The 12096-nt window shown below is 39.9% G+C and overlaps 1 protein-coding gene across 1 annotated transcript in view; it reads right to left on the bottom strand.

Moving 5' to 3' along the window:
- Positions 1 to 12096, bottom strand: part of ANO6 (anoctamin 6) — a 70548-nt gene that overhangs the window by 36134 nt on the left and 22318 nt on the right. The window contains exon 2 of the mRNA XM_084206534.1: positions 7725 to 7801. Coding sequence (XP_084062660.1) covers positions 7725 to 7801 — 77 coding nt within the window. The remainder of the gene's footprint in view (positions 1 to 7724; positions 7802 to 12096) is intronic.

The raw sequence follows: 12096 nt of genomic DNA, 5'->3' as shown, positions 1-12096 counted from the left end.
AAGTAGGATAGATTGTCATATCCACTAATAACATCTTAATGTGTTCTTTCATGCGTGAAACGATACAGATACTTTGGTGACAGGGAAACCTGAACGCTTGAATAATGATTTTGTAGTTTTTTAGAGTACTCTGGGGGCAAAATCACACATTACCAACCCCCTCCTTTCAGGTAATATACAGCTGTACCATTATCCAAATCCTGCTATGTAATGTGCACCAGCCTCTCAGGTACCTGGCCAAACCCGTCCACGCTGTTAACAGAGGTGATGCTACTGGAGTTGAGAGATGCCGAAAGCCTGGAGTGAGACCCTGCACGGCATCAGAGACAGGGACATCTCCAAAGCTGGCAAGGCTCCCACACAGAGCTGCAGAGGAGCCTTGGCCTCCAGCTGACTGGGCATGGAGGGTTGGCCAAGTTAGGATCAGATCAGGAAAAATGACACAGAATAATCTCTTGCATTTGCTGTGGATGGGGCAATGATTCCCAGATGTCCCATCCCTGGAATTCCCCCGTCAGTTCAGACCAAATTTTGTGAGACATGCCAGGTCAGGTTTTGGAGGTCTAGGATGTCTGGTCCACAGAAAGACCACAGAAATGTGGTTATGGTGCCAGAAACCCCAGCAGGGCAGCCTGAAATGTTGTTCTTCAACTGTGAAGAACCAAGAGTGTCAGTCTTCAGTCAGGAGCACCCCAGTTCCAGGGAGCATATAGTGTTTTAGGAACCACGTGTCAGTTTTTCCAAAACAAATTTTCTCATGGTTTTTTTCCCCTAAACCTCTCCCTGTAGATTATTTTGTAACTGTTTGTTGGCTGAACCAAAACAGGTGACCAAGATGTGTCTCCCTGTAATTATGACAACATTTCCATATTTTAAATAAACTCGGGGGAGTTTATTTAACAATTTTTTCATGTTGCATGTGCAAAGGCTAGGACCTGCTGCAAACAGGTCCTGTTGACTGAGTTGCTTCAAAAGTCTGAGCAGATTCTTGAATAGAACAGTTTTCTTTGAATGCCACCTGTGTGCTGGGATTTGTGACAAACCTGACAGCAAGCAGCTGCTGACACACATACACATATGGCCAGTATACACACATTCTGCATGTTAGTTTCACAGCCTGGGATAGGATTTAGAGACTACCTAGGCAGTCATCAAATCAACACAACAATTGCATACTGTGAAAAAAGTTTTAGGAAAAGAAAAGGCATTCAATTTCCAGATGACATCACCAGACCAGAATGACACTGAGTATCTCTATCAGCCAAAGCAAGTCACAGGTACGAATTTCTAAATTCTTGAGAGATGAAGTTGGCATAGTCCTATCAAGAAATCAGAATCGGCCATGACAAGCTTTCCTCCTGCTGAGGGCTAGTCACAGGTGTATCTCATTTAAAGCATAAGCACAATGATTTCATGTTGACAAGATCTGCTATTGGCAGGGAAGCACCAACATCAGCCAACAGCCCCAGTTGGGACACAGCCTGGGAGGTGCCTGAGCAGCAGGCACAGAGCCCAGCCTGGGAGCTGCTGCTCTCCCCTGGGACCCAGCAGGCTGTGCCACATCACGGCTACAACAGCTCTGTGCTGCAATGTGGGAACACAGGGCCCAGGTCCTGTGAAAAGGAATAACAGGGGGAAGGATTGCCACTGCACAAAGCACCAGGTCTTTTAACTGGGCTTTTCCCTCTTTGGAATCTTAGAAACATCATTATAATAACTTCTGTTTAAAGACACACAGTTCAGTTGTGAAAGTCAAGCACTCAAAAGCATAAAGGTAGTAATAGCTTGAACTTTTTTTTCACTGCAGCTCTTAGCACATCCTGTCCTCAGGATAAAGAAAGACATGGAAAAGAGCAAACATCAAATCAAATTTTGATAGAAGAGGATTTGATGGAAATTTTTGTTTGCATAATTTCACTGAGTAGGTTTCCTTTAAATGTAGTCTTTTTTAAAACTTAAAAAAAGCAGTGGTAACTGGATTATTAATAATAATTTATCATAGTAAAAACTATATATACAATAGTTATAAAAATCCCAATTTATAAAATAAAATCTGCCTGTTTAACCAGCATTCTAAGTGATAAATTTACATAAGTGTTGTCTTTCACATGTGTGTATAACTGCTATTGTATGCATACACCTTTATCTCTCTCTTTCACACAGTATGCACATATAAATTGAATATAGCTGAAAGATTAATAAATATTGGACTGCATGAATCCAGATAGAAGTTTATACTCATGGAGCTAACTTCTTATATGTAATCTCTGCTGCTTTTAATCACAAGGACATTGTTTAGTTGGACTTTCCATAGACACTTTATGTATCAATAAAATAATAAAGAATTGACTCATGAAGACTGAATACTTAAGAGATCAAGACTTAGACCTACACAAATAGATTGTTACGTAGCTCATAATAAATTAAATCTTGCTCAATTAAAATTAAGAAGTAAAATGTAAAAGAGAAGGTAATAGCCAAGTTTCCAACAGCCACATTAACTTACATGTGTGGTGTATTTTGTAATCCCTACTGGATAGCTGGTAATGAAAAATCATAATTATTCAATATAACTACCCAGGGAAAAACAGGCCTGGAAACCAAAACTATGTAGTGTACTTTGAAGTTAGCATTTCCTTTGAGACAATGTTTGTTTTGGGGTTTTTTAAATATGTAATATTATTTGACAGTTTTACAAATGTTACTATCATACCAATGCACACAAGCTTGCATGCATAGACAAATTAATGGGGCTGAAATTTCAACACATAGTTTTTTAGAGTATCAGTAGCAAATTATAGCCCCAAATAACCAACAGGCCCATTGGCACCTCTTTTAAAACACAGGACTATTTACTGCACTATTTAATTTTTTAGCCTTGGCATAAACACGTTTTTAAGTACTGATGGAGGCAATCAGTTGTGCACTCTAATGTTTTAATAACACTCTAATGGACAGCAGGTTAATACTGATTAACACCACTAATAAAAAAAATATATATCTATATTGCTGTGAAATACTAATTATCCTTAGCACACAATCTGCAGCCTTTAATAACTGTCCAAGTGCTGTACAACCAACTGTTGCCCACCAGCTGCTTTTTTAACAGAAGGAATCTGAAGGAGAGAAGGACCTGGCCACAAATAAGGTTTTTTTAAGTGTAACTGAGGTTACACTTCCATGGGTTAGCCTAGAGGCAGCATGGCCCCATCCATGTGGCTGTAGCTCTGTGTTTCAGTTCGGAACAGCTCAGATCAGGTGAGCATCACAGGCTCTTCACTCCAGGGAACGAGACTGGAGCAGCCTGTGGCAACCAAAAGCCCAAAGATGTGTGTAAAGCAAACACCACCTCCTCAGCCCCAAATGCCCTCTCCACAGCCCCACTGCCGGGGCCCTCACTGCCAGCCATGTACAGCCAGGTGGTGTGGGCATCCGTGGGATGCGGCTGCTGCCCTGCTGCAGTCACACTGAAGGTGCTGGTCACGCACTCCCCTCCCCTCACACAGCTCCTGTTCCTGCTCCCTGAGTGTGTCCACCTGGGCAGAGGGATAAGGACCTTCCTGCCCCCTGGTAATCCAGGACAAGCCATCACCAGCCACCAGCAGCGGCTCTCCCAGACCGCAGGGCACAGCAGCACTTGGAAAAAGGTGAACGGGACAGGAAGACAAGCTTGCCCCAGCACAGAAGGCTGAGGGAACTGTTTTGGCTTGAGATGCCCCCACCATGGCAGATCCCTCAGCCCCCTGGCTCAGAGTTCCTCAGGAGGGAGACCCCTGCGTGCCCTCCAGACGCAGAACCAGGCTGGCTGGTGCCGAGGGAGCTGCTGGGTCTCACTGAGAGCTGCTCCCGTAGCCATGGCTACGCGCGATGCCTGCAGCAGATTAAGGAGAACGTGCAGGCAGAAAGCTCCTTTCAGCAGCAGCTGCGTTCCAGGGAGCAAAATGGTTCCAAGAAACCTGCCTCACTTTTCCAGGCTTCTCTAGGCATAATACAGTTAAATATTCCGTGGGGATAATGGTGGGATGGGCAGCACAGAGACAAGCATGAAGAAAAATATGTGCACAGGAATTGCAGCTATTTATTGTTTACTGTACCCTGAACAAGCACAGTACTGTAAGCTGGATTTTTTAAACAACAAGAGGTTCTGCAGGAATGATTTATCTAACTGGAAATATGATAGAAGTGCTTTATTTTGCCTGCAAGAGCCTTTGGTGTGACTGTCAATAGCACCAAATGTAATCATTACTGGAGGGATAAACTACTTGTCTGCAACCTCACATAATTTTCAGATATGCTTCAAAATAGCATCCTGCAGCATGCCAGTGAATAAATCAGTACTGGGAAAGAGGAGAGCAGAGCAGAGCCTGTGTAACATTGCCTCTGCTGACAGGCACCTGCAAAAAATCCTCCCACTGGGGCACATAGACAGGCACATGGGGGATCTGCAGGTTGCACTTCAGTTGTGGGTTTTATGAAGGGGAAAATTTCAGAGTGACTAATTAGGAGCACAGTTATTTCTCTCTGTCTGCTTCAGGAAACTTTAAAACAAGTAAATAAAAAGAAAATGAATTATATTACCAGGGTATCAGGAAACATAATTATTTATAAATGACTTTGAGATCATCTGAAGAAAATGCTACAGAAATACAAAGTTCTTCTTACTATCACAGCCATATAAAAAAGATTTTTTATTGCTTTAGGTTCTAGGCAACAAATATAGACAACTTTCTGACATTAAAACCAACACAAGCTTTTATTTCTGGATTATATTGATATATATAATACATAAGATAGTACTGGAAGATGTAACTTTATTTGCATATTGCATAATAATGTTAGTCTGTCTCCAGAGGACCATAAAACTGCTGTGCCTTTAATATTTTCCTTTATTATTCATATTTTTTAATAACAACAGAGGACTGTTTTCATTCTCTTTTTAGCAATAATGCGAATATTAGCAAGCACTTCATCAGAAGAAGGTTTTATTTTTCATTTCATCAACATGCAAAGGAATTTCAGCTATGTAACAAATGGAAATAAACTGAGGCTAAAGACAAGTAGAAAAAATAGGGGGTGTCACTACAGTCATGCATTTCTGTCAGCAGGAAGCAGCTGGTAACTGGCCAGGCATTGGGATGCCTTGTCCCCTGAGCTAAGTTTGGACCAGACACCCACTTGACTTCCTGTCTGAGCGTCAGGTCGCTGCTGGCTGCAGGAGGAATTCCAGTCACTCCTGATTAGAGAGAGGCCAAATGGCCTTACTTTTAAAGAAAATGAAGAAAGTGCTCACTGAAAACCTGCTTTTCAGCAACTCCCATCTTTCATGGGAGGCGAGAGCTGGGAAATTCACTCTTTTGAACTTCCCAGAAGTCTTCTTGCAGAAGAAATTGTACGTGAGGGGCAGCAGTAATAGAAAGTTTGAAGAAGTTAACCTTCTCCCTGCAGATGTTCACTCTCAAAAAAAAATATTATTCTTACATGCCAATTCAAATTATCTACCTACAAAACAGATAAGCTGCAAAATGAAACAGTTCAAGGAAAAGCCTTGAATTAATTCTGTCTGTGCAGTTTTGTCTTCCTTGTACATATTGTTTATGATACATTATTAAACTGTAGCATCACATGCCATATTTCTATGCTCCTTGTAGTAGCTATGGAATACTCCTTATTATCATCTTCATTTAATGTTTGGTGGGTTTTTTGGTTGTGTTTGTTTGTTTGTTTTTGTTTTATTGTTTTACTGTTTTGTTTTGTTTTTTTGGTTACACCTCACCTAAATAGGTTAAATGCTTAAAATAGGGATTTCCTTCTGACTATGCTTTTGGTATTCTCCTCATAGAATCTCAGCATTTTGCAGATGTTGCGAAACTTAATTTTAAAAGATCCCCCAGGACAGAAAGCAACAGTATAACTCTCATTTTAATGGTCATAAGGCATCTAAACATCTATGCCAAAACCTGCTCACTGTCTCCTAAATTTGGAGTTACAGCCTTATAGAGCAGGACAATGACATCTTTCCAGAGAGCTCAGCAATTCTCTCTCTTCAAAGAGCAATACACTCAATTCCAGGTCCACATGTCACCCTCTTGCAAATGCAAACAGGGCCATGGATGTTCTCCTTCGGCACTCAGGGAAAAAAAATCTGGCTGCAACTCTACAAGTCTTGCACAAAAATCCTTTAGCAGGCCTTGTCTAATTATCTAGGACCAAACTCAGTTTTTCTAGTGGTAAGAGCCTTTCATTGCTTTGCTGCAATTTCCTGCCACATTTAAAGCTTATGAAGTACCACAAACAATATCCTCACAGATCTTTGGCTTTTTGGAGATAATTGTCCTATTCATGTGCCAAATGAGGCAGGCATCTTGTGGCAAACTTAGCTTATGATCCTGTAATTAGAGAAAGCACCATAAGAAGAACAGGACTGTTTCTATTAGCCAATAATTTACTTAGTTTTGCCTCCTCAGAAGAACTTGCAAAATCAAATCAAATTTCCAGAAAACTTCTGGCTGCAGCACATGATCTGAGTTTAGACAAAAGGCACAGTACTTCCCTCCTATTCAACTGTTTCAGGTCAGGCTTCCTCTTCAGCTTCTCTTTCCAGCTACAATTAGCTAGAAACAATGTGCAATAATGCATTTAGCAGAGGTTCAGCAGCTGTCAAGTATATCTTTCTGTCTCCTCCAACCCACTGCAATCATCTAGATCAACAAGGAGGACTTGACACAGAAGGAGCAGTGCAGAAATGCTGCTAAAACTGAGAGGAAACTGCAATTGCTGGTAAACATGAGTAACTAAAAATAAAAATCAATTTTGACCATCAATTTTCAGTAGAAATAAAAATAAATTCTACCAAGACTGTTCAGAGGAGACTGTTCTAACCACAAGGTATACAGCATTCCAGCTGTTCTGATGCTATTTCACTTCATAAAAATACATTAAAAAAATCAATGAACCACCAAGACACTCTAAGAAGGTTTTTTATAACATCAAAGTCTAGGCACTCATTTGGGAAATGGAAGCTCTTGATTGCACCTCATGCTTCAAAAATGTTTAAACAGCTTCAAATGAACACCTTGCTGCAAAACACAGGGTCAGGGGAGGTGAGGACGTCCACCTCCCAGAAGGAAACTCATTTCCAGTTACTTTGGATATTGGTTTCTTATGAGATCTGAGGGAGGGGTTCTTGAGCTAGAGCCAGCAGCCTGTTAGCTGCAGGAAATCTTAGGTGAGCTGGGAACCTGGAACTTTGGACAAAGGGAATGGACACCTCCAGGTCTTTCTTTTTCTTGTCAGTTCAGTCTCTGGAGTAAGGAATTTCTTGGTGTCTCCAAGCTTTCTTAGAACTTTCTTGGATATGTGTGTTCATGTGTAGGGTGTGTTCAGAACTAATTCTTGCATACACACACAGAAATCCTATGCATTTGTGGACAAAATTACATAGAGAGAGGAGTGTATGTGTCTATATCAGTTTACAGTGAATTTTTATGGGTCACTTATAATTGAGTCCAGTGCCTGTGACAACCTGTGCTTTCAGATCTGAGCCAATTACCTCAGGTACCTTTAGGGAAATGGGGATTACAGCAACTGAGATGTAATCACAAAGATGAACTGCATGTGATGCAAATGCAAAGGAATGCTCGTCTTCTGGAACAGGTACTGGGCTGCTGCATACCTCCAAGAGAGAATTTTACAGGTATTCACAGTTAAAGTAAACAGGTACCCACCCATTCAGGAGTATGAAGGTTTTGCTGGTCTGGCACAGTTCCATAAGTGGGAATAATCACCTGGTTCAGTTCCAAGACTAAAATGAAACATAAAAAATGAAAATAATTTAGCATTTTTGTGGTATGGTTTTTTCATGGGTTTATAGTTTGGTTTTTTGTTTTTTTTTTTTTTTTTTTTAATAATGCTTTGTGGAGAAGCCAGTTTATTGTACTTATTTAGTGTTCAGAAATGGAACAATTGTGTGTCACACTTCAGTTACAATCTGCAGGTGACAAGAAAGTGAAACACCAGGATGATAAGGTAATGCTAGGAGAACATTTTGGCAGTGATGCATCCCTACAGTGCTGCAAACAGCATCCCTTTGCTAGTATTTTACTTGTTATTTAGTGTTTCAGAAACTCCATGGACATTGTAGCAGAAGTTTATTTTTCAATGAATAAGGGTTCCAGAACTGGCTCCAGATGTGCAAATAACTCTAGCTCATGCTGCTGTACTTGTCAGGCAAGAACAAATAACAGCAGCAAAGAATTCTTCACAAGGCTTGGAATGGGTGTTGTACAGTATGGCTGTGATACTGTAACATTCACTCAGTGACACAAACCTAAAAACACACCTGCAGCTTCAGTGGGTATTGATGCTTCAGCTACTCCTCATCTGTTCCATCAACACCTGTTAAAAACGAACAACCTAGAAACTGAATTGGTTTCCTGAAAATACAACATGGGCTAAAAATGACTTTGTCAAATATGCTACTGCATGAAACCATTATCAAGCACGCTGGGAATACTGGCTACCAAATCAAGCTCTGGATAATGCACAAATTCATCCTAATAAAGCTACTGGAAATAAGGTACAGAAGCTCTACAATTGCTGCAAGGTATTTGCAAGGTCTTTTTTCTTCACAACTATTTTTGTTTCTTAAGGAGAATTCAGATAACATCCTGAGGCTGAAGATAACATCAAGAAGCTGAAGAGAACAGGCTGCTTCCTGCCTATGCATGGCAGGCAGATGGATCCCATCTGTTATTTTTAGATCTTTAAATCTGAGACTTATCTTAGTTAAGTCTCTCCTGTGCTGAGGAAGGGTTATGGAAAACACAGGTACCTAAATGCCAGTGTTGTGTGGAAAGGAGAGCTTCAACCTACCAAAAAATACTATAATACTAAAAGAAGATCTCCAAACTCTAAAATAATTAGCCTATAGTACTTTTAGAATAGCTCAACACCCATTAGATACAAAGCCAAGAAGGACACAAATTACATGCCTGGTTATGTTTTGGTTTAGTTTAGCTTTTTTTGTTTGGTTTTGGGGATTTTTTTGGCTTAAAACCTTCATTGCTAAATGGCCACATTTTCAAGACATTTTAAGAAGCTTTTCTTTTTCACTGATGATGTTCATTTATACCAGCTGAAGATATGTCAAAACACTTTAAAAAATAGCACAACAAGATTACAAATCAACAGAACTCTCTCCTGGCCTCCAAGCAAAAAATTCTTGTTTAAATACTCTTTCATAGGGTTTGGTAGGGACTTAGTTCCAGGTGGCGTTGTCAGTTTCCAGATCTCTGCCCTGGTGATAGTAAATGCTCCAGGGAGAAGACAAAAGCAAGTCAATGAATCTTTTCTGAAATATTAGAGCCAAAACCCAAAGGTCTGCCCAGTTGAAAAATCAAGGTCTGTGAGCTCTCAACAACATTGAAATGCTCAGAAACATTCCCAGAAATTAAAAAAAGGTGGAAAATGTGGACTAGTGCATCATTCAAACATCACATGGTGAGACAACACTCAGACTCAGAAAACACAAGCACCTCTCAGCAGCTAGTAAAAAATTGCTGAACATGTGCATCATTATGGTTTGATGGATTCAGCTTAGACTGGGGTGAGAAGGGAAATATATATTCTCAATGTCAGTGTAATGGACATCTCCCTGCATTTCCTTCATTCTTTATTCTCTGTGTGGACACAAAGATATCCAGATACAAAGTATTTCTGAAAACCCACGGAAGAAGGAATGTTTGTGCTCACATGTAATGGGCAGAGGGAAGTAGAAATACAAGCATCTTCTTTTGAAATACAAACAGTTGCTCTGAAACTCTGTGTGCCATTACACAAAACATGCAGGTGTGGACACAGACATGAATTCTCTCAGCCACTGAACTGCAGAATCAGGAGTTAAAGTTGCCTTTTTGCTAAGTAACCACACCTCCATCATCAGTCCTGCCAAGGAAACCCTTCAGACAGAACTGAAGCTGGAAACATGGCATTCACAAGAAAAATTCCAATTGTCCAGAATCCTGATGGATCTGTGGCTGGTCAGAAATATCCTTATGAAATTTATAAGTGAGGACAATTTGCCTCTGCATCAGAATACCTTCTTCCTGATACACTGAATGTCATGGAAACCTTAGAATTGGGTCTATATTTAACATCTTACCACATTTGTACTTGAAATAATGCTCAAGAGAGTCCCTGATCATTGTCCCTATGGAAGAACTAATGTAAAAGGGGCCTGCCACTCTCACCTCTCATGAGACAATAGCCAAGAACTTCTCTCAAGATAATTACAGCTTAACATTCATGTGAATCCAAAATTACAAAGCCTTGACACTACTTGAATGGGTACTTAGATAAGATTTGTTTTGACAGTGGTTTGCAAGGGCAGCTGTGCCAATTTGTGCAGTTTTTTATCTGGAAGAGACCATTCTAGTCTCTCAGAAATACAAAAACAGTACCACAAAACAGCTTTGCCAGAAAAAGGTGCACCCACACAAAGTCCTTTTTATACCCCCAAAATGACTTAATTTATTTCTCCTACGTCCCCTCCAGCATTATGGTAAAGTCAGTTTTAAGTATGGAAGGAAAAAAAACTGCAGCATAAAAGTTTGGTGCTAGACGCTATGAAAAACAGAAGAACAGTAGAAGAGAGTGCCTGGGAAGGCAGGTGAAGTCATGTGGAGTCTTCAACATCAGAGATTATTTAGCACAGATGAATTAAATATCCTGGAATTAAGGCTATGTTGAATCTGGCATCACTTTTACGAGGTTGGCCTAGAGGAGCTTTTGAGGTCCTTCCCCAGACCCAGATTCCTCTGAGTGTAAGTCTGGTCCTACTGCTCTCATAGTTATGTCTAAGGGCTGCTGTGCTGAGATTTTATATTAAAATAATAGTTCTTCTTACTCATATCTTCAGAAATGTTATCACTCCTGTTAATATCTGAGTTGCAGTACATCAAGGCTAGATGTTTGTGTTCCATCAACCAGCCAATTAAAGCAAAGGAGGTTCAAGGGAACAAAGAAATCTACTGGCTTTGTGCCAGCATACTCTGATTTTAATTGACAGATACATCAAATTCTGTCTTCAAGCAATCCAACAACATATGCTTTTGTCAGAACACTTAACCTAATTTCTTTCTATTGTAGTCATAGAGTGTCTGCTCAATGATACCAATTGGCCTTTGATGTAATCCTCTCAAAAGATGTTGTAAAAATTTTAAGTACTGAAAATGTGCAAACTATTTTACAAGAACATCTTGGTGGTATTTGAGCTGCCAATGTCAGTGGTATTTCCAGCTGCCCGGAGATTGTCCTTCAATGCAGGACACTGAAGTGAGCTGTCAACACCTCACACCTTCCCTCAAACATGCCTATGCAGAAGTGCCAAGTAGTCCATGTTAATCCCACACTACTTTTTTATAACCTATGTGTGTCCCATTCTTTTTTATATAACCTATGTGTGTCCCATTCTTTTGGCCAGGCCATGGGAGATGAATCGTGCTGTTTATTCTATCAGTGATTTTTTTAAATGAATTTTCTCTACAGCCTTGCTTTTTCACAGGTGACCCAGAATTTCTGACTGGTTCGAATAAAGACACAAAAAAATTTCTTGATAGCCAACGCAAAATTTCCAGTCTTTTCATTAGTTAATTGATACTGACAGTGGGTGGTTTTGTAAGTTCAGTGATTTCTCGTTGCATAATTCAAATTTAAAGGCTTTAGTGAACATTTCTACTAGCAATCTCTACCTATTGCTATAGAGAGAGGCTATGGCCTACTGATAGACATGTAAGCTGCTCTTCCTTTGTAAGAACTATAAGGAAGAATTAAATATAAAGAAATAAACTTTAAATATAAATAAAGAAATAAATTTTAAATACAAAGAAATAAACTTTTCCTTGGGATCTGAATAGCAAAATCATGGAAGCTGTCCAAAGCACATGCGGTAGGGATGAAAGGTTTTTTTAATCTGTAAATTAAAGAGGACTGAGAATGAAAAAAAAAAAAAAGCAGTATCCAGAAGTGAAAAAAGATGCTGTCCAAAAAAATTTAATGACAAGAAAACCACAAAAATGTTGGATAAGCTGATGTTTGAAA

The sequence above is a fragment of the Fringilla coelebs genome, assembly GCF_963513975.1.
Source record: "Fringilla coelebs genome assembly, chromosome: 5".
Lineage (NCBI taxonomy): Eukaryota > Metazoa > Chordata > Aves > Passeriformes > Fringillidae > Fringilla > Fringilla coelebs.
The sequence above is the reverse complement of the archived record's forward strand: the minus strand, read 5'-3'. Positions and strand labels throughout refer to the sequence as shown.